Here is a 24,019-nt window from a genome sequence, read left to right as displayed (position 1 = left end):
ATTTCCAATTGTCAGATACAGGCAAGAAAACTAAGCTTGCATGTGCACCAAAAACAAACTGAAGGATAGATAATGATTGTAAACAAAAAAATCCAGAATGGGATTTCATATAGAGGAAAAATCAATTATCACTTATCACATTGCCATCTTGCAGAAAAGGGATCACTGTAGGATGCAACTGGAACATCCAATCCATTATATAATTTCATAACTCCATAAAGACTTCCTTCCATTCCAATCTGTATTAGATTTTTGTGTTTCATGTAATGATTCTAATTATTTATTAGCAGAAAGTGCTATATCCAATGTGACTTTTACAGTTCACATAACTCTTTTTTAGTGGTCCCCTTGTGCAGGATTAAACTTTGATGGATGTTGTTTTGTAAACCCAGGGGCTTCTAGGGTGGGCGGAATTCTAGACAATGTGGGCAATGTTATTCTCAGCTATTCAGGTCTGGTTGGTCATGGGAATCCCCTCATTGATTCAAGGCCTCAAATTACTGAAGATGCAGGATTTGAGCAATGTGCAAGTGAAAGGTGACTGTCAAGTAGTCATAAGCTGGATGGCCCTCAGCTTTATCTGAGTGATAACCATAAGTTATTTTCTAGTGGAAAGTGTAAGAAAACTTCAATGATAAAAATTTTTTATCATAGGACAGTTGGTGCTGGACCTTTGGAGCAGTTTTTTCATAGGACAGATTTCATCCAAGATAGGCAGAGTGACATTTCAGCATCATCCATATGTAACCCTCGACTTATTCATAAAACACACAGGCCTGAAGTTAGAACATGTCCACTGTAAATATGGTTAATTTCGACAAGCCTATAAGTGTAGTTAGGATGATCAGGACAACTCAGTTGTCTTGACATCCATTCACAGTGGTTGATGAGTATGTGTAGCCAATTTCCATTCCAAGTATAGAAAAGAGAAATAAAGGAAGAAATGGAGGTGGTGGTGGTGGTGGTGTTAGCAGGGTAGGGTGTTCAGGTAAAACAGAGGTGTTCAAATGGATTGAATTGTTTTGGGTATAGGTAAGATCCAAATTTGGTCCAATTATATGTGGAATGCAATAATTGAATAACATAAACAAAAGTAAAACTGAAATGATCAAAATATTATATACCAATAACACGATGAATTAAAAATGATTTTGATATTATATACCATGAACAAAATGAAATGAAAATAACTTGTATGAGACTTTAACCTAAAGAGTTTTTAATAAAACTGTAATTTTCAAACCAAATTTACTATAAAACCGATAAGGGTGGGATTCCTATTTCATCCAATTATAAATGAATTTAATTAATTCAGATTATCTTTAACTGGATGAAATTTGAATTCAGACAATCAGATATGATTTGAAGCCCTAGTAGCTAGTTTGGTCATTCAAAATAGGTGGTGAAGGAATTTTAGTAATTGAAGAACTCCATTTAGTTAGTTTGAATCCTCTGAAGTCTGAACTATATATATATATATATATAACACAACATTGTTATGACCCCAAAACATGCTAGGTAAGAGCACTGTTGTAATTGTAATTTGTTCATGGTAAGAGAAATTATCTTGGTTCCCACCTAACTTGACAGTTCAGATCTCCTATTCATAAGACCCCTACCCATGCTTCACTATAGTTGTACATTGAGAACATTTCCGGTATTTGTATGTTACCATTTATGAAGAGATGTTGCCAATGAACAACTATAGTGTCATGTCTCATGTGGGTAGAATTCTTGAATTCATGTGGACATTGAGTTAGCACAATATCTTATAGAGCTCAGGTTTTCTTTCTTTCTTTATTCATTTTTGCTTTTTTTTTTTATCCAGTGCGTCTTGTGTGCTTGGGTGGTAATGATCAGTTGAAATGATGGCCCATCAATTGAATGGATCGAGCTTGATGCATGTATAGTTAGTTTTTCCCCCATTTTAATAATCCATCCTCTTCTGTGTTATCTTTGGAATTTAGCTCTGTGAAGAACAAAATGCTTTGGTGGCAGCACTGATGTACCTTTATGATCAGGATGATCAGTGCCTTAGTTAGACTCTTATGCCTCAGTGGGATGATCTGCTGTCCCAAAGCACAGCCAAGGCAATACGTTTGATAGCCTTCAGATTGGAATTTTGGAACAGGTGGTGGGACCCACCAGCTATTCAAAATTTCAAATAGAATGGGGACTTATTGCTCATTTGCTTCTATACTCCTATGCTTTGAGATTGAGATATTCACATCAATCACTACTAGAACTAAGTAGAATGCTTGGCTTGTGCACACAAGATGTGTCCAAAGGCCAACTATTTTTTTCAAGAATTCTTGAAACAAAACCATTTCTGTAACTTTTTCACATTTTCTGAGTTTTCAAGTATTTTTTGAATTTTCATTTAGTTTGGACCGGACCCAATCCAATCCATTTTCATTTCAAATGGACTGGATCCAATCCAGTTTGTATAGATTTGGATTGGATTTGGTCCAGTCCATTTGTAAATGGACCAACGTTGGATCGGATTGGACTGGACCAAATCCAGTCCAATTGACACCCCTAGCTACAAACCAAATAGAGTAGTGAGTTATCACCAATAAGTGCACCAATTCTGGCCTGGTAGTCTTTACGTGCACCATCAACATTTAGGTGGCATTTTCAGACATTTGAAGTTTGAAAATGTTTCTTTTTAGATGCCACCTATGTTTGGGTTGAGTCTGAAAATTCAGATTTGAAATGCATGTTTAGATCTGAATTTATAACAGGCAGACCAATGACTTAATGTGCTCATACGTTTTTCAGACCGTGTTAAAAGACAGAAATGCCCATCATCGATTTCCCTCACCCTCTCCCACTCTCTCCTCTTGTCTTCCAGCCATCACTGCTACAACTCTTAGCAGTGGTGTTTCCCCCCTCCCCCCTCTCTCTCTCTCTCTCTCCTTGTATTCTCGCCACCGCCATTGTAAAGAGTTATTGTAGCGGCGTTCGATTTCCCACAACCTCTCTCTCTCTCTCTTTCTCCCTATTCTCGCCATCGTCGCTGCAAAGAGTTGTAGTGGCATTCAATTTTCCACACCCTCTCCCTCTCCCTCGCCCTCCCTCTCTCTCTCTCTCTCTTTCCCCTTGTCTTCCTGCCACCGCCGCTACAACTCTCAGCAATGGTGTTCCCCCCCCTCTCTCTCTCCCTTATCTTCTCGTCACCGTTGTTGCAACTCATAGTAGTGACATTCAAATTTTATTCATAATAATTTATTATTATTTTAATTCTTAATAATTTGTTTTTAATTTATAAATTCAAACATATTTCCAATTTTATTCTAATAAATTATTTTTTATAATTTTTATTTGTATTAATTATTAATTATTTGATTTTTTTTTTATTTTTTTAATAGTTTTATAGGTTTAACTTAATAATTTGATAGTTATTAAATATTGTTTTCATTGTTTCATGGACTTTATTACTATTTTTGTTATTATTTTAACTTTTTAATAATTTATTTTTAATTTATAAATTTATATATTTTCAATTTTATTCTTATTTTAATAATTTTTTAATTTTTTTAATTTATCATAATTTGTTTCATATTTTCAATATTATTTTGAATTTAATAAATTATATTTTATGAAATAGTACAAATTGAACTCAAAATAACCAAATAGTATGTTCTAGGGGTAAAATAGTAAAATTAAGGAATTTTAGATGTTGAAGCTTTGATCCAACAGAAACAACCTTCTCTTTTTAGAGCCTCTAAAAAGTTGAAAAGCATCTATGTCTCTTTTCATATTTCATACGCCATTAATATCTTTTTAACTTTTCAGATTTCAGATTTATCAAACGCCACCTTAGTTGTACTAGCCTAGGGATGTAATCAAGTCGATTCAAGGCAAATATCAGGCTGTTTGAGCTTGACTCAAAAACATAAAGCTTGAAATTCGACTCGAGCTCGATCAAGTTTCATGTATTTGGCTTGAACTTAACTCAAGTTGATACTCATGAGCTACTTGAGATCAGCTCGATTTGAGTCAATTATAAATAAAAATATATTAAAAATTATAGAAGAATTAATATTATAAATACTATAAATGAAAATATATTATGAAAATCAATTATAGATGTATTTATTTATATTATAAATATGTTAATGCAAAAAGTTAATGTTTATTTACATTATAAATACAAATAAATTAAAAAATAGTATTTTATTATGAGCTTGACTAGGCTCGTGAGCTACTCAAGCCAAGTATTGCAAAGCTCAAACTTGGTTTGACCAACTACCCGACTTGAGTTAAGCTTGACTTGAACTCGATTACTATGAATCAGAGTTTGAGTATTTAGCAAGTAGAGCCCGAAGCTTATGAGCAAACACTTGTTTCACTTACATCCCTACACTAACCTGAATACGGACGTAGAAAATTAGATGATATTGCTAAGGCTGTGTTTGGAAATGATGCAAATAAGTGTGAATGCAAATATGTAGTGTAAAATGGTTCATATAAATTGCAAAATTGGGTTAGTTTTGCATTGACAAATTTATCTTCTTACCAAGACTTTTAGCTATAATGGATGCAAACATGAATTCCAATAAAGCATATGCTTTTTTTTTATCAAAAGTCCACTTGAATGCAAATTTACTTCATTTTTATTGATGTACTTTTACATCTTATTATCAATGTAAATATGCACTGGTTTGTCATTTGTCAATGCATAAATGTAATGGTGCCAAACATAGGCAAAAGTGAACCAAAGTGAAATTTACCCTGAACTACACTCCATTTGCATTATTTCCAAACACAGCCTAAGGAGGTTCCATAGTGAGCAATCAAGCTCTATTGGAGACTTGGAGTCCACTCTGTGTCCCATGGCGTTTACATCGTGCTATTAGGGATTGCAAAGCACCCCTTCCCTCCTTTTCTCAAATTGAGATTAACCATGAATTCAGAGATGCTAATATGGTTGTTCACTTATTGGCTAAACAATCTCTTAACTACACTGTGGATCAAGGTTTTTAAAACCGAATCGGACAACGAATCAGTTAGGGGTCCAATTCCTGGGTTGAACGGATGGCCCGTTTTGACAAAAAAAAAAAAAATAATAATAACCACCAAATGAACGAATTGGTCCAGTTCCCGGATTGAACGAATGGTTCGACTGCACAGGTCAGCGGTTTTCTGACCAAATCAACGATTTTTGGTGAAATAAACCAGTTTTCGGTTTTTCCGGTCTGACCATAAGGTCCGGTCCGTTTTGAAAACCATGTTATGGATAATATTTGGTTATGTTCCCCTCTTGATTGTCTTCTAAGAGCCTCTTACGATGGTTCTAATCTACTTCCTACAAAATTTTATGATGAATAGAGTTGCCTTCATGCTTTACGGAAAGGAAAAACAAAAAAAGGCATAGGAATCTAAAATCACACCTTCTTGCAAACTGTTCGATCCTTATATTTAAGCTGTATTTGGTTTGAAAGAAAGGTAGGATTTTAATGAACAATGACTAATTAAACTCTAGGATCATACCAAACCAGAGATGTAAACATGAGGGTGCCAAAGAAAGGACATGATAACAAGCAAGAACGAAATTAATTCAGAGAGTGATCTATATAGGGTGAGGTAATAACAATATTCCTCGTTATATTAGATGACTATTGAGTTTTGCATGTGTGAACCAGAAGTTTATGGCTGAAAAATGCAAAGCCAAGAAATTCCATCCCAGTTCTCATAACAGAATTTGGAATCAAATAGTGGCTTGATTCCACCCATTTCAAATAATCTCCCAAACTTGTAAGTGGAAATAGCCAAGTATAATGACTATGACTAATACAGTAGAGATGATCATCTATACTATCTACACTATATGTCTATATATATAAGGGAAATTTCTCAATTAGTACCTTGTACCTTGGGTCTTATGTCACGTTGGTCTCTGAACTTTAAAACGTGACAATTCAGTATCCGAACTTTCAAAATATATCAGTCCAGTATCTACCATTAACCAATCCATTAACAAGCCATTAAGCGGCATTTAAAAAGACACATATGCCCTTTGAGTGTCATCCACTTTTCTTTATCAATCATCCAAACATTGATAAAAAATGAACAGTCACAAATCTTTGCCTTTTCTATTCAAGAAAGTTGGAGTCACCAAAATACTCATTGAGACATGACCCCAATTTTCTTGAATAGAAGAGGCAAGGGTTTGGGATTTGTTTATTTTTTTTTTATCAACATTTGGATGGTTGGTAAAGAGAATCAGATGATACTTGAAGGGCATTTTTGTCTTTTCAAATACCACTTAATGGCTGGTTGACAGACTAGTTAACAACAAGTACTGGATTGATTTTCCCTATATATAAAGTAAAATGGTTCACATTAGTATGCCTCTCTTTCCTCCAAACCCCTTTTTCTTGCTTTCTCCTTAATTCTCTCTCTTTCTTTCTCTCTTTCCTCCATCCCCCCTTCCCAACCCTTCCATGTAGCCACGTGGCAGCTCTCTCCTCTTCACTATATCCACTCCAACACCCCCTCTAGATCTCATGTTCCAGTCACTTAGCTAATACCCTCTTAAAATTTCTCCTAAACTCTCTCTCCCACCTAAAATTCCTTCCTAAAACACCTCTTAATCTATTTTACATGCCAATAAGCCATTTAAAAACCAAAAACGTGGCTAAATTAATTTGGGTAGTTAAATGAACTTATGAAATATTTTTGATATTTTTAACAATTGTTGATATTATTGAATATTATCCATTAAATATCAACACCAAAACTAAAATTTTCCATAATTTTGGGAAATTGCAAAATTTAATTAATAAATATTGCTTGTTGAAAATTACTGATTTTGGTAATTTAATTTCATATTTTTTTGAAAATTAATTAATGAAAATTTTAATTACTGAAAAGTGAATAATTAATTAATAAATTAATAAATACGAATTTAATAATTAGAAAAAATCAATAAATTTTCATTGAAAAATTTATTTGAATAAATATAAATTTATTTTTTGCCTTTTCAATAATTTTGATACTATTAGTAATTTTTAGTAATAATTAGTTATTGATATTTTTAGTAATAGTTAAATGATATCGTCAAATAATGATTAAACTTTCCAGTGGAAATTAATTTCAATAAATAAAATTTATTTATTTTTTACATTTTTAGTAATTTTGATATTTATTATAATTTTTTAGCAAGAATTACTGATTTTGCTAATTTAATTTAGTGAAAGTAAATTATAAAAATTCTAATTATACAAATAAATAATTGGAAATTTTTAATAATTTTCATAATTATTAGAACTATATTTATGGGTTTGGGGGATGACCCCCTCTGTAGGAATGGCATAGTCCCCGTCCTCAACCCCAAGTTTTAAATTAATCCTTGTATTTGACTCCGATACCTGTCAGGAAAAAAAATAGCCTACAACTCAATCCCCAACGGAGATAGTTTTTTTTTTTTTTTAATTTAGCTTGCATCGTTTATTTAAAATAAAGAAAGAATTAAACTATAAATAATATTTTAAATATATTTTGATATATATAGTATAAATGATATTATAAATAACATAAATAATAATATATATTTAATATAATATATACATATATTAATATATATAATCGGGGGTAGGGGCGGACGTGGATTTCACTCCATGTCCCCGTCCCTGATTAGGTATTCCTATTAATCCCATTGGGCCATCCCCTCCCTGTCCCCGCTAAGCATGGTTTTCAAAACCAGACCGGACCAAACGGTCAAACCGAAAAAACCGAGAACCGATGACCGGTTCTGTTTTTCCCCAAATCCGCTTTTTCCTCCAAAACCGTTGATTTTGGTTAACAAATCATTGAACCATCCGGTTAACCGTTTGAGCGGTTTTGACCGTTTTCAAAATTTTTTATTTTATTTTTTGTTAAAATGGATTGACCATTCGAGTCAAACAGTTGAACCATTCGAACCAATAATCAGACCCCTGACCGGTTTGATTTTAAAAACCATGACGCTAAGACCGTCTCCATCCCCTTTCCCACTTGGTTGAGGAAGTTAGGTATTCAACGGGGATGATGAAAAGTGCCATCCTTACCTCTGGATATATAATGTCATATAACAATAAGTTTTAAGCCCTATAAAAAGTAAATGTATTCAAACTAATTGAAAGAGAATGACTAATATTCACGACCTGACTCATGTTGGTGTAGATGGCCTAGCTTTTGATGCCAACTATCAATATATACCCAAACTCCCATTATTCCACATTAACAGAAAAGTTTGTGTAGACCTTAGTCAATTGGCCAAGATAATAAAAGTTTTCCTTTGAGAGTTAGTCTTTCACCAAGAAAATTTATAAAATCCAAATAGACATTATTAATTTATTATTTCTTCTTAGAAAATGGATCTCAAATAGCTAGTACTAGGTATCTATAGGTCATCGGCTATTCGACTCTGGCCTTCGGAGGAGTGGTTTGACAATGTTAATAGCTTCCCCTATCAAAAAGTGGCAGTCACCAAACTCACCGACCGTTTGTCATTGGAATCCGACGGGCCTCCCTTCAAGATGCTTTTCTCGGTTCATGGGTCACGGCTTCACGCCAATCCACCGTCGCAGCACCACCTCCGTGCAACAGATCTCCAGCTGCAAACAGAGGAACCACGGGGGCCTGGTCGAATTCGTATCATTTATATTTGGATGTTTAGATCAGAATCAGATAATAAGATTCGATTAGAAATCGGATCGGATTCAGATCACCTTTATCCGATCCGATATATAGGGCTGTTCACGGGTTGGATTGGGTCGGTTTACTGCAGTTTTTCTAACCGGTCCGACCTAGTCGGGTTATCTGACATAGAAATTGAAACCAACCCAGTGTTGAGCAAAACCGACCTGGTCGGTTTGAGTCGGGTTGGGTCGGTTTGGGTCGGTTTCGATTCTAAGTTCATCGCTGTGATAAAATCTTGCTAATTTTAAAAACAATCATAAATTGAACATCATTTCAGCCATCTCCTATAATAAAATTTAAATGAAAAATTAATCATAAAAGTTGTTCATTAATCACTATTCACTAATCCAAAGTTTCTTGCAACCATTCAAAAACTAGGTGGCGGCCTAATGGGCTTTGGAACTTCATGTTTGAACTAGGAACTAAGTCGGTTCGGTTTGGGTCAGTTTCGGTTTTCTTGTGTGAAAACCAAAACCAACCCGAATCATCGGTTTAGGAATTTGTACAACCCGAAACCGACCCGTGTTGATGAAAACCCGACCGACTCGGGTTGGGTCGGTCTGGGTTGGTCGGATTGGACCTTCTTTATATTATATTTTTATAAATTTATTATATTATTTATTTTTTATAAAAAACATTTATATATAACAAAACAATTAAAAAAGTATTCATACTTTTGTTCTTTCTTAATTTAAATTGGTATATTTTATTTTTTTAATAATTTATTAATTTTTAAAGTAAACAAGTCGGACCGGATCAGATATAAAGATCCAACTTTACTGATAGGATTCGAATTCAAATCAAGGCCTATTAGATTCGATGGAATCTTTAGATTGAATTGGATCCAACATGAACAATGTTGATCAGATTTGAATATACGCTGATTCAAATCTGATCCAATCCATTTGCATCCCTAAGAACTAATTCACTTTCTGTTCTATTGGGACACAAATCACTTCCGGCCCCGTTGTTGGTTTGATTATAAGGGCATAATCCGGATTAATTCAGTTCATCTGGGTAGACCCATGACATCGAAAGTATGGTTAGAGCTATAAATAGATTGAATTCGAATTAAATCAAACAATATCCAAATTTAAATCCATTTAAAAAATCCGATATCTAATAATATAAAAAATTAATATTTAAATTTGAATTAAATTAAATATTCGAATATTCGATTAAAAATCGAAATGATCCATCGATACCAGCAACCTGCCCAATCAGTTTAGGTCTATCGGGTCAGAAACGACCCATTGACAGCGCAAATCAAATTAATGCTTCGCCTCCACATGAGCCTGTTCTTCGATCCTGACTTCAATTAGGTTTGGAGTTAGGAGGCATAATTGATGCTTCACTTTGTCAGTTTGTTGACGCCACTACACGAGTCTACACCACCACGTGGTACAATTTGGAGAATGCCACTGCGGCACTGCCACCAATTAAAGGCAAGCAACCTTTCATCTCATCCAACTCTGAGGCTGGACCACAAGCCCAGCCCACATGATCCACCGGCACAATTATATCCATCTCAACGTCCGTGCCGGCCGATCACCAGAGAAAACCAAAACCGATGCACGTGAACTCAGCATAAAGGGAAAGATGAAAGATAATTTCAGTAATACACACTCGGTAGAATTAGTACCAGTATATTCTCTTTAGTTACGGTGGATGTCTTTGTTGTTTCATTCATTGTCCTTGTCTAACGTGGCTCCAAGTCTCCAACAATCTGAGCTTATGATACGCTCAAGTTATTTAATAAGAGGGAGAAGGATCTAGAATAAGGAGGAGAGAGAGAGAGTTTGTTTGTAGAAAAGCCAATGCCAACTCCATTCATTCAGGCTATATTTATAGCCTTATGGTGCTACAAACTGGGAGTAGAAATAGGAACTATTGCCCCTTAATCTTAGAAGTTTATCAACAAAAAAAATAGAATGCACTTATCTAGGAAACAGAATGCACTTATCTAGGAACAGAATTGAAGACTTATCTAATGCACTTATCTAGGAAACATAATGCACTTATCTAGGAACAAAATTGAAGACTTATCTATTCTAACAGAATTAAAACTGAATGGATAAGGCTTATCCCAACTAAGAGCTAACATGATCGGGTCTTCTGCTGCTATCCACTTTGACCGGGTCTTCTGCATGCATGGATCCCAGTCACGCAAGTATTCGTCAACTGCCCCTATTCGAGTTGTACCCGGTACATAGGTCAGGAGACTAGGGGGTGGGATTCCGTAGATTGCTTCGAAGGGTGTCATTTTGGTGGAAGAGTGAGTGGAGGTGTTGTAGCTGTATTCTGCCCAAGGAACCCACTCTAACCATTTTCGAGGCTGGTCACCTGCAAAGCACCGTAGATATTGCTCCAACATCCGGTTAACAACTTCGGTTTGCCCATCGGTTTGGGGGTGGTAACTTGAGCTCATACACAATTTCGTCCCATGCATCTGAAAAAGTGTCTACCAGAATGAGTTGATGAATACCTTGTCACGGTCGCTAACAATGGATGTTGGTACTCCGTGTAGGCGGACAACGTTAGCAACAAATGCCTTCGTGACTGTGGTGGCAGTGAATGGGTGTTTTAAGGGAATAAAGTGGGCATATTTTGTCAACCGATCCACAATTACCATGATAACCGTGTACCCATTGGAGGGAGGCAATCCTTCGATGAAGTCCATGGAGATGTCTGTCCACATTTGAGTAGGAATTGGTAATGGCTGAAGCAATCCCGTTGGTCTCATGCAATCTGTTTTGAAGCGCTGACATACGTCACATTGTTGCAAGAACTCCTTCATCGTTCGACGCATGTGGGGCCAAAGGAAGCTGTGCTTGATGTGAGAGAGGGTCTTATGAAACCCAAAGTGTCCCTCTACAGGGGATGAGTGGCAGTCCGCCACCACCTTTGAAATCAAGGTGGAGGCGGGGCTCAAATAAATCTTGTCCCCCTTGAACCATACCCCATCCCGTTGAAGCAACTTGTGGGAGGGTCGCCTTTTCATCAATTCCCCATAAAATGTGTCTTGTTTGACCTCTTCTTGTAGCGTCGGCCACCAGTCTGCGTGTGGTATAGAGATGGAAAGAAACTGAAATTCAGCCATATGTGACAAGGAATCCGCACCTTGGTTCTCAGCCCCTTTTTTATACTCGATCTCATAGTCGTAGCCCAGTATCTTTGGCAGCCACCGCGTTTGTGCCGGTGTGGTTATCCTCTGCTCGAGTAAATATTTAAGACTTTTTTGGTCGGTGCGGACTGTGAATGGTTTCCCAAGCAGATATGGGCGCCATTTCTTAACGGCTTTGACAATAGCTAACATCTCTTTCTCATAGGTGGATAATGCCAAGGCTGAACCTTTCAATGCTTCACTGAAGTAGGCCACCGGTCGGTTTTGCTGGATGAGGATGGCGCCAATCCCGGTTCCACTCGCATCGCATTCAATCACAAATCGTTGGGAGAAATCTGGTAGACGTAGGATTGGCGGTGAAGTGAGTGCCTTCTTCAATTGCTGAAAGGCCAACTCTGCTGCCTCGTTCCATTGAAATCCCTCTTTGGTCAACAGTTGGGTTAAGGGAGCTGCAATGCTTCCGAAGTCGCGGATGAACTTCCGGTAATATCCTGCTAACCCGAGGAAACCACGGACCCCCTTTGCTGATGTTGGTGTAGGCCATGCGAGAACAACTTGTATTTTGGCTGGATCAACGGACATGCCTTGTTCTGAAATCACATGACCCAAGTACTCGACCTGCGAAACCCCAAATTGGCATTTTGACATTTTTGCAAATAATTTGTTAGAGGATAATACAGTTAGAACAACTCTCAAATGAGATAGGTGGTCTTCCCATGATTTAGAATAAACCAGAATGTCGTCGAAGAAGACCAAAATAAATTTTCGGAGGTATGGGCGGAAGAGGTCGTTCATGAGGCTTTGAAAAGTTGCAGGTGCATTCGTCAAGCCGAATGGCATCACTAAGAACTCGTAATGCCCTTCATGTGTTCGGAAAGCCGTTTTAGGAACGTCTTCTTCTTGCACTCGAATCTGATGGTATCCCGACCGTAGATCTAGTTTGGAGTAAAATTTGGTGCCGTAGAGCTCATCTAATAATTCATCAATCACGGGAATGGGATACTTGTTTTTAATAGTGATTTCGTTCAGTGCTCGGTAATCCACACAAAACCGCCAAGCTCCATCAGCCTTCTTCACTAGCAAAACCGGCGATGAGAATGGGCTATTGCTTGGTCTTATCAGCCCTGTCTGCAAAAGCTCCTTCACCATCTTCTCTATTTCGGTCTTCTGGTAATACGGGTATCGATATGGCCTCACACTCACCGGTCCTTTGTCGGGAAGCAGTGCAATCCGGTGGTCCTGTGGTCGTTTAGGAGGCAGGCTTGTGGGCGGCTCAAACACATGGGAAAATTCGGTGAGAGGGTGGTCCATCTCGGGTGGAAGAAAACCTGGTTGGGCGCTGCTATGTGAAGGAACTATTTGAAAAAAAATCCCGTACCTTGTAACCCATTGCATTCCTTGTTGGTTAAGGCTTCGATGCTGGCTCGTCCCAATCCTTGGAAGGTGCAAGAGAGTCCCTCCTTTTTGAACGTCAAGGTTAGTTGTTTGTAATCCATCTCGACGGGTCCAAGCGTCTCTAGCCACTGTACTCCCAACACCAATTGGCATGCTGCGACGGGAAGAACATAATAGTCAGCGGTAACGGGGTGTCCTTGAATGGCGAGGGTGAGAGATCGGCACTGCCCCATGCACTCGATCTTTTCACGGTTGGCCACCATAACTTGAAATTTCTTGTCCCGGTTCACTGGCAACCCGAGCTTGGAGACGATTGCTTGGTCAATGAAGTTGTGGGTGCTGCCGCCGTCAATTAATACGGTCACGTTCTTGTTTTTCAGTTTCCCAAGAACACGTATGGTTTGCGGGTGCTTAGCTCCTGCAATAGCGTGGAAGGAGATTTCAGGGATGGCTTCTTGGTTTTCCTCCTCTGATTTGATAGTCTCCGCGTCCGCCGGTTCCGGATCCTCAATCATGAACAGTTGTGGACGTGCACAACGGTGGCCGGAGGTGAACTTCTCATCACAGTAGTAACATAGCCCCTTCTCACGACGTTCTCGCGCCTCCTGGTTGGTGAGTCGCCGGAATGTTGGGGAAGGAGCACTGGAAACCTGGTTCGTGCGCGAGCTTGGTGGAGGCCCAAGTACACCGGCCATGGGGTTGGGCGACGCCTTCTGGGTTGTCATGGCTGATGGGGATCGAATCGGTTGGCTAGCTCTCCGCTGTAAGTGATTTCGTTCCTCAATTAACCGGGCCACTCCAACCGCCTCTATCAAAGTTCGAGGCTGCTTAATCTTCACATCTAAACGAACGTCATCACGAAGTCCTGCAATGAAACAACCAATGAGAAAGCTCTCGGGCAGGCCGTCAACTTGGTGAGAGAGCCTCTCGAAGGCTTCTTGATAAGCCGTCACAGTGGTGGTTTGCTTTAGGCGGGTTAATGCCTCTGATGGGTCATCGTAGTCGGTGGGGCCGAACCGTTGTAATACCGCTTTGGAGAGTTCTTCCCATGTGAGCGGTCCACGATGCTTGGTCAACCACCTGTGCCACTGTAAGGCGATGCCTTCCAAATGGAAGGAAGCTAGCTGCACCTGTTGGTCCGGAATAATATTTTGAAATTCAAAATACTGCTCCGCCTTGTAAATCCAACCGCTCGGATCATCCCCATTAAATTTTGGGAATGACAGCTTGACGTGTTGATGAGGGTGGTCATGGGTGGAGCTTGAACGGGAAATATGGGGGTGTGAGGATTCTTCATGGGCGAAGGGGTTGGTCTCGGGAGTGGTATTGGGAGTGGTTCGTGAGGCTCGAAGGGCTTGGAGTTCAGTTAACACTGCTTGTAAGACAGTGTTCATTTGGTCGAAGCTCGACTCATGTCGTGCTAAGGTTTCATTGACCTCATTGCGGAACTCCGCGTTAGTCTTTCCATGGGTGTCCATGGTCGAACCGGCTCTGATACCAATGATACGCTCAAGTTATCTAACAAGAGGGAGAAGGATCTAGAATAAGGAGGAGAGAGAGAGAGAGTTTGTTTGTAGAAAAGCCAATGCCAACTCCATTCATTCAGGCTATATTTATAGCTTTATGGTGCTACAAACTGGGAGTAGAAATAGGAACTACTGCCCCTTAATCTTAGGAGCTTATCAACAAAAAAAACAGAATGTACTTATTTAGGAAACAGAATGCACTTATCTAGGAACAGAATTGAAGACTTATCTATATTAACAGAATTAAAACTGAATGGATAAGGCTTATCCCAACTAAGAGCTAACATGACCGGGTCTTCTGCTGCTATCCACTTTGACCGGGTCTTCGGCTGCTGCATGCATGCACGTATCAGCTTAGTTCTCCTATCCACAAGCAACGATCCTACCCACATCTATTACACTATAACTGTACATTTCGAATATCTTCCGTATTTACATATAATCATTTATGAGTAGAAGATATTCTCAAATGTTGTGGAGAGTGGTAGTTCACAAACAGAGTCCACAGACAACCCCAGAGAAATATCCTAAAATAGTTTTGGCTAATGGATTCGATTCAGAACTTACAACAGTCAACAGCTTTCTATAAGCTGCCATGTCTAATAAGGAAACTTCACCCGTTTAATAATGATGCTAGAGTAGAGATAAAAGAGAACAGAACGTTGGACGGTTGGACCGGAATCCCAGTTCCATTTGCTTGTGATTGTTGGGTCGTTGATTAGATCAAGCATTAAGGTGGTGTTCATTGAATCTAAATCGTTTGTAAATTGTCATTTGGGTGCCCAGGTGGGCATATTAACTTTTTAATTTTTTAATTTTTATATTATAATATATTATAAATATATAATATGGATCCAATTATAATATAAAAATATGATACTGAAAAAAATTATGACCAATCAAGTGGTATTGATCAAAATTCATGAAAGTGCTTTAATTGATTAAATCTCTTCCTACCATGTCTTTCTTCAATTATAATATAAAAAAAAAATGGGGTAAAAGACTTGTACCTCTCCTTAGATTCTATTAGACTTAAACCTTCCCTGTCAAAATCATAAACCGTTTTTTGTAACTGAAGAATTAGGAATGACTAATACAACCCTGCATTAAATTTGGGATTTAATGGGTCTAGTTAATTTAGAGAAAAAACCCCATCACCTTCGACATTAGAATAGTGAAAACTTGACTGATGTTTATATTATTGCTGGGTTTCTCTTACCAAAGATGGATTAATTATCAGTTCTTTTACTAGGAAATCATATGGAAAAATCATAAGTTGTTCTGATTTTTTTTTAGTTTTCCACCAGAAAAATCAGTTTTTTTTCTAAGGAAAGATAGGTGAGTTCATTATCAATTCTTTTATAAAGAAGCCATATGGGGAAATCCGAATCTGTTGTGATTTTTTTTTAGTTTTCCAAAAAATAAAAAATCAGTTCTTTATCTATGAGGAAATCGGAATATGTTCTGGGTGTGATTATATTTTGATTGTTTTTGTAAATTTTGCCTAAAAAGAAAGTTGGGGAATTAGCTGTATATCCGCATCTATAGAGTGCTAGTCAGCCTGACCATGGATGATGTCAATCGGCATCTTTGGTCATTATCTTGTTTTTCTTTTTACATTTTTTTATAGAAGAAGGTGTAGGAAAGGAGAGGTTTTTGCTCACATTAGACATAAGTCACACACTGAAAAGGAGAAAGTTTTCTCTAAGGACAAAATTGGATTTTTTAGAAAACTTAAACCACACATAATTTCATATGCTAAAAGAAATGAATGGAGCAACCAAACGGATGGAAGGTTTTTATGTGATGACATCACTCATAGTGGAGGTTCCAATTTAAAAAGTTTGAAGATGTTTCAGTATTTAAGTGAAACATTAGGGGTAGGGTGTCAACTGTATTCGAAAATCTAATCGGTTGAATTTGGATATAATCTGATTTGTTTTGATAAATATTCGAATTTGATTGATTATTTAATTCTTATATATAATATTTAAAAGTTTTATATAATTTATATATATAATTGTTAAATTATATAAATAATTTATATATTTTATATGAATAAAATATTTATTTTATATATTTATTAATTAGTTAAAAATTAAAATATTCAAATATTTAATTGAATTTAAATTTAATTTTTAATATTCATGAGATATCGAATCGAATTCGAATATCAAATTTTTTAATCAGATTCGAATTCGATTAATTTACACCCGTGATTAGGGAAGGTTTATTCTTTTATTCAAGAATATGACAGTGGAAAAACTTATGATCAATGAGGTGGTATTGATCAATTTGCTTTTTCGGTTTTTTATTCTCATGAAATTGTGGGAACTTTTATTTGTATTTTATGGGCGACGTGGCTTTGTTATCAACCGTCTAAAGAGCATTCCTTCTTTTTTTTCAAAAGATGATCATACCATGTCGTGTTTGCAGACACCGTATCATCGGAACTCCTGTTCGGCTTCCAGAGAAAGCCGTTAACTGACGGCATAAAAAAATCCAAACGGTGTTTGCATGTCGTTAGATTTCCGTCAAGTGTAAGTGCCAGTCTGTGTACTTTACGACTTTATGTTGCAGAAGATGCCAACAAGCCCAGTTCCAGACAGAAAAATAAGGGAAAAAAATAAAATAATAATTTAAAACTATTTTAATATTTCCCAATACTTGGCTAGTTAACTGAGCACTTTATTGATTATTCCTCTGTGATCCTTTATTTTATTAATTGTAATTTTATTTTATCTCACTAATTATGGTGGATTCTTGAGCTCAGCTTCTACTCCAACACAAGATCCTTAGCTTCATTCCTACAACAACTGCGCTTTTATCAGATCTCTTTAAGTTTTATGTGTTTTGGTTTCTCAGAGCTCTGTTTCTCTCCCTTTGGAGTGTCAGTTAATAGCTCTGCTCTTGAAGGTATCAGCTGGTTCAAAACCCAACTCGACTCTCAGCACCTTTACAAAATCCAAACTTGGCGTCCTTTTCCCTCCCCCTCCCCCTTCCCCACTTCCACTTCTCTTCAGCTTCTTGTGTTTATTGGCTGGTTTTAAACCGTAGAACAAAATTCAAGTGGTCTTGCAGAAATTTTTTCATATTTCCTACAAGAAGTTTTCTTTTCTTTTAATTGTTCTTTCTATATATGCATTTTCGTCCACCATGCACCATCTGAGATGTGGGTATCGTCCTGCTTTGAAGTTCAGAGTCTGTTTGTCACTTGTTTTCCTTGCCTAGCTCAGCTTTAGCGTCCGACCTTACTTCAGTTATCTTTAACTTGTTGCTCACTTACTTGCTGCCGAATCAATAAGTAGATTTGAGACCATCTTCTCTGGCTGTTAGAGGTATACTTTGGCGGTAATCCAAGGACAGAGACGAGAAGGGCTAGGTCTTGTTTGGATATAAGTTGTAAGTTAAACCCACTTTGGTGCCTACTTGGTTTCCACGCTGCAGTGAAGCTGTTTTGGAGTTGGAGGTGGGTTTCAGGGATTATTATGGGGTGTGTATCTCTGGTGTTTGGGGTGGTTTCCTTGTTATCTTTGGTTGTGTCAGTAAGTGGTATTGGTGCTAACTGGGGTACACAGTCAACCCACCCTTTGCCGCCTGAAACGGTTGTGAGGCTGCTCAGGGATAATGGATTTCAGAAGGTGAAGCTCTTTGATGCAGATTCAGGGGCACTGAAAGCTCTTGGTAAGAGTGGGATTGAGGTGATGGTGGGGATACCCAATGACATGCTGGCCACTATTGCTGGCAGTATGAAGGCAGCTGAGAAATGGGTGTCCAAGAATATCTCTTCCCCCATCTCCAACTATGGTGTAAACATCAGGTGAACTTCTGTACTTTCATATCTTCTCCTTTTTCTTTCTTGCCTTCTATTTCTCTTTCTTTTTGTTTTTGTTTTTGGATGGCTTTGAAATGGGTTGAAGTGATTTATGTGATTCAGCATTCCTTAGAGAATAGTTCTTATTGTGAGTTCATGTCCATAAAATCTACATTATCTATTGTAGAGAAAGAGTTGCAATTAGCTTGAATCCTTCTTGAAAGAATTATGGTTTAATTAGAAAAACATAGAACTGATATTCTTTATATGCCGTTAATGTTTGTGAAATAAGTTACTTATTATCCCAAAAAGAATCTTTGTGAAATAGGTTATACTTTGTGGGTAGAAGGATAATGGAAGTATAACTTTACTTGCCATTGGCAGCCTTTTTCCCATTCTCTACTCTGGTGCTTGATTTTTGTTCACTAATTGATAGGGTTTTTTTAGGAATTTTAGAAATTTATTGCGTTTGGATCTGATTATTGGCATGGAATGTCTTTGATGTCTGCCACTTACTTGTGTTCACGTGTTACTTTTTCTTTTTCTGTAGTTCAGGCTTTTCCTGTCAATTAGCTGTTGGAGATTGGGCTTAAACGGGAATCATCATCATCATCATCCCCAAGCCATCCCAATTATATGGGGTCGGCTACATGAATCCTCTTTCACCATTCCTGCTGATCCCAATCCCGGGTAAAGGAGGGTTGCATCAAGTTGGCAGTTGGCATTTAAAACTTTGCCAAACTCTAATGATCATGGGCTTAGACAGGAATATCTACCATAAATTGGTATTAACTTGGTTGATTTTCCTCTTATGATAGTCCAAGTATTTTAGGGCATCAAATTAAATATTCTATCTGGGGGGCCATTGCTTGGTGTAATGGTGAAATCTCAGGTTGACAAGTGTGGGAACATGGATTTGAGCTATAAGCAGCCACATTGTGGCAGAAAAAATGCCAAATGTTAGGTCTATATCCAGTCGACCCCTCCCAAGACCCCATATAGCTGATATAGCTGGGACCAACATTGGGTAATGGCCATCTGAGAATCAGTCTTAACTGGTTTATTTGAAATTCTTTGACTGTAGAATGCAAATTGGTTTTAAAAACGCAGGAAAAAAGTTGCAGAATCTAGCCCTAGGTGCTGGCAAGATTTATAGCAAATATACATGATTAATTAAGCTCTACAGATTTTTTCCATGTCATATGCACTTTGCTTTATATGTATTTTCCATTAGTATTTTTCTACATCAGAGTATACAAAATATGGGCAAGCCATCTAGCACTAATTACATTACTTTTCTGTAGGTTAGCTGTTAGATTCAAAGTTGTCATATCTGCACCATCACTGTGGGGAAAAAACACATGGGTTTAGGGGGAGAAAAGAGAGAGATATAGGAAATAAGGAGAAAATAATCCCTAATTTTGGGTGTTTTATATTATTGCCTTCCAAAATTCCCTTTCCATATGTCAAGGGAAGGTGTTTGTACACGAATTTCTAAAAGTAGAGCAAGTCATTGCAATATATGATGCATATTGAGTATTGACAATACACATCAATACATCGCATGTTTCTTAGGGAAGTTGCTTGAGGGGGTATGCTTCCCCCTCCTCTCTATCTTTCCACCTTCCTCCACCCCTGGAAAAAAGAATAAAAACTTCATGCTGATGTGGCATTCCCTTCTTTATAACACTTGAGTAATTTTTTTAATACTATTCACTACTTTTGTTTGTTTATGCCCTTTGGGTTCCTAATGCAGGAAAGTAGATCATGAGAAAAAGCTTTTGCATTTGTTGAGTCCTGAAGCATATTCTAAAATGATGCTTGTTTATTGTTATAACATGTGCTGGAATATTTTAAAGATAAAATCACCATATCAAAGGGTTGTATTTGGTGATTACAATTAGCATCACAGGTTCGATGTACATCTACTGCATGAGTATGTTAAGTGTTTCTATTTCTGGTCTAAGTTGTGTTGCCAGAACCAAATTAAACTATTTTCAAAAGATAGTTAGGTAATGCAGAATACTATTCCAAGTATAAAAATAACATTGTATTAATTACACTCTCTTTCTTGAGTCTGCTAGATGATGTACCAAGTACACTTTCTAATTCTCAGGCCTTCTGTATAAACATAAATTTCTTAGGTCCATAACACTGAGGCTTGTTTATAGAATTAATACCACGTAACTTTAGCAAAGTAGCATCATACTTGTGTTGGTTACTCTTACAATTAAATGACTTGGATATCCAACTCCGAGCTTTCAGTCCATTTGGAGATAAGACATGGTATGGTCATACATTTACTAGCAATATGCAAGTTTATTCTTGCCATTTTACTTGGTTTATTCATACATTTACTAGTAATATCATACATCAACTACACATTTAAATTTTATTTGCGGAAAAGCCATGGAGTCGTTGAGATGGCAATAGAAGATCTTCTGTGGCTGAATCTGCTTTTAGTTGGGATGTTGAGATGGGTTATGCTTCATACTGGATTATAGTCTTATGTTTCACAAAACATTAATGTATTGGAATTTTATATCTTATTTCATAGGATCTAAATACCTGATGCTAGAGTTTTAATATATATCCTATCAGTGCCTGATGATAGCAGTCCCATCCTAAACTTATATACTAAGGTCAGCTCAGCCCTTAATGTCTTGAAGAGGATGACAAGCAAGAAAAACTGAAAAACCAAACCGAAAATTTTGGTTAACCATTTCGGTATTTTTTGAAAAATTGAAGCTACCGGTTCAGTTTCGCTTAACCAATATAAAAAACTGGCGGTTAACTGAACCGACTGGTATATATTATACATATATTTATGTATATTATATATTTTATTATTTATAGTATATAATATATTATTTATTATTTATAAAATAGAATTTTATATGTATTTCTAATTTTTATTATATATTTATTTAAAATATATTTTATAAAGTCAAAAAAATAAAAACAAAAACCGACGGTTAACCGAACTGATCAACTGATCTGCTTTGGTTCGGTTTCGGTTACCAGTTTTCCAAAAACCGGTACTACCGGTCTGTTTGGAATTTAGGTTCACGGTTCAGTTGCACCCCTCATGACATCATGATACTGAGGAAAGCTGTTGTCGTAATCATGTTTCTTTTCTAGTTTTCTTATTGAACTTTTTAAGTGTAGGTTGATAGAAAAGTAGGATAACTATTCAATAGACATGTTCTAAAACATAAGTGATTTACCCAAGCTCTGCCATGGCTAAATTGGCTGCATTTTGAGTAATTTTGCAGAAAAAACTTCATGTGGGAAAACTTGGCAACCTTAAGACTGGGGATATTTAGTTCGCAAATTTTCTGTTGTTTATGCTTCAATTTTGATTCTTTGTAAATGCTTGGAATTTCATTTTAAACTATTGGCTTGATGAGTCACTGGTTATACTCTAGGATGACTTCTTGATCTATTTGGGTAATTACAATCAGTCTTATTTGGTACTGTTTTTTTTTTTTTTTTTTTTTTTTCCTGCTGCTTGTGCAATGGTTAAATCTCTAGCTGGAAAGTCTGAAAACTTCGGTTCTGAGAACAGCCACTTTGCAAAAAATGGCATAGGTGGGCCCCTTGTCCATTCTACCCCTTCCAAGACCCCAGAGCCAGGGCAAACAATGGTTAATGGCCTAATTGTTCTTATTATTTAGACTGTATTGTGAGTAGAAGGGCTCGTCTGTGATCATTTTGTTGGACCTCGTTTTGGCGTTAAGAAGACCAATTAGTCAAGGGAACCCCTCTAAGTATGGGCTTCAGGTAATGTTGTCAGGGTTACGATGTCATCTAAAATGATGCTATACTGCTTCATGACCATTGGTTCTGTCATATCCCACCTCAACTCAAAGATCTTGGTGCTATATCTGAACATTGATTTGTGGTGGAAAAGTAGCAACTTTTCCCTATTTGTTCTGTCTTTTCTCTCTACAGGTGAACACCTGGAATAAATTTCTATTCTGATGATTTGAATATGATGTTCTTGATCTTTTTACTATGAAATGTTGTTTTTAATCCTCTCCTTACCTCCTAGTCTTTCTGTTTGCTTTCAAAGGTATGTTGCAGTTGGAAATGAACCTTTCCTACAGACATACAATGGCAGCTTCCTTACAACAACCTTCCCTGCTCTCCAAAACATCCAGTCAGCCCTCATAAAAGCTGGCCTGAGCAACCAGGTGAAGGCCACTGTCCCTCTGAATGCTGATGTATACCAAAGCTCAACTGGGGCGCCCTCAGGTGGGGATTTCCGGACTGATATCCATGACCTGATGCTCACCATTGTGAAGTTCTTGAGTGATAATGGAGGTCCTTTCACTGTCAACATCTACCCCTTCTTGGGCCTCTATACGGACTCTGCCTTCCCTGTGGACTATGCCTTCTTCGACAGCGACTCTGCCCGTGTAAATGATAATGGGAATGCCTACTACAACATGTTCGATGCAAACCTTGACACCCTTGTATGGGCCCTGCAGAAGAATGGGTATGGTAATTTACCCGTCGTAGTTGGAGAAATTGGCTGGCCTACTGATGGAGACAAGAATGCAAACCTGGGATATGCCCAGAAGTTCAACCAGGGATTCATGGATCACATATCAGCTGGAAAAGGGACACCAATGAGACCAGGGCCTGTTGACGCCTACCTATTTAGCTTGATTGATGAGGATGCCAAGAGCATCGCACCAGGCAATTTTGAGCGGCATTGGGGAATATTTTACTATGATGGGTTGCCTAAGTACCAGATTAATCTTAGGACGACAAACTCTGGAGCCTTGGTTCCTGCTAAGAACGTCCAGTATCTGGAAAAGAAGTGGTGTGTTATGTCACCCTCGGTCAGCCTCGATGATCCACAAGTGGCGCCCAGTGTGAGCTATGCATGCTCATTAGGTGACTGCACTAGCCTTGGCTATGGAACTTCATGTGCAGAATTGGATGCACGCGGGAACATTTCATATGCATTTAACAACTATTACCAGAAGAATAATCAGCTTGAAGGTGCCTGCAAATTTCCAAATCAACTTTCAATGATCACAAAAGCAGATCCATCAACAGGAAATTGTAAATTTGCGACCATGATCCAACCTTATACTGGAGGTAGTGAGCAGAGAACTGGGTGCCTCCGAAACAAGGTTAATTTGGTTTTGTTTATGTTCCTTGTTTTGTTGACAATTCTGTGATGTTTTAGCTTCCAATTTATGAGGAATTTCACTTTCTTGATTCTTTCTGGTGTTTCATTTTTTCACCTTGTTTAGCATAAAGTGGTCCCCACCACTTTATATCAAAGAGAATAGAAATAGGTGGGATTTTGGTTTGAGAGTGTGGAAGGAAGCAAGATGAGGTGGTCAACTGGTCATCATTTTATGGCTTTGTTGTAAATGGGAGCTGGTAATTTGTTTAGCATGAGAGTTGACCAATTCACCCGTGCTTCGGCATTAGTGAATCTCGTGGCTCAGT

The 24,019-nt window shown here is 37.5% G+C and overlaps 1 protein-coding gene across 1 annotated transcript; it reads left to right on the top strand.

Annotated features, from left to right (window-relative positions):
* The first annotated feature begins 17,414 nt into the window (after nucleotides 1–17,414).
* LOC104612654 (O-Glycosyl hydrolases family 17 protein) lies at nucleotides 17,415–23,785 on the top strand. The gene is made up of 2 exons (XM_010280171.3): nucleotides 17,415–18,553; nucleotides 22,623–23,785. The coding sequence occupies exons 1-2, from the start codon at nucleotides 18,222–18,224 to the stop codon at nucleotides 23,740–23,742; spliced, it is 1,452 nt and encodes a 483-aa protein (XP_010278473.1). The 5' UTR covers nucleotides 17,415–18,221; the 3' UTR covers nucleotides 23,743–23,785.
* Nucleotides 23,786–24,019: the final 234 nt, after the last annotated feature.

This window comes from Nelumbo nucifera, chromosome 8 (genome assembly GCF_055504915.1).
Source record: "Nelumbo nucifera cultivar China Antique chromosome 8, China Antique-T2T, whole genome shotgun sequence".
NCBI classification, from domain to species: domain Eukaryota; kingdom Viridiplantae; phylum Streptophyta; class Magnoliopsida; order Proteales; family Nelumbonaceae; genus Nelumbo; species Nelumbo nucifera.
The sequence above is the reverse complement of the archived record's forward strand: the minus strand, read 5'-3'. Positions and strand labels throughout refer to the sequence as shown.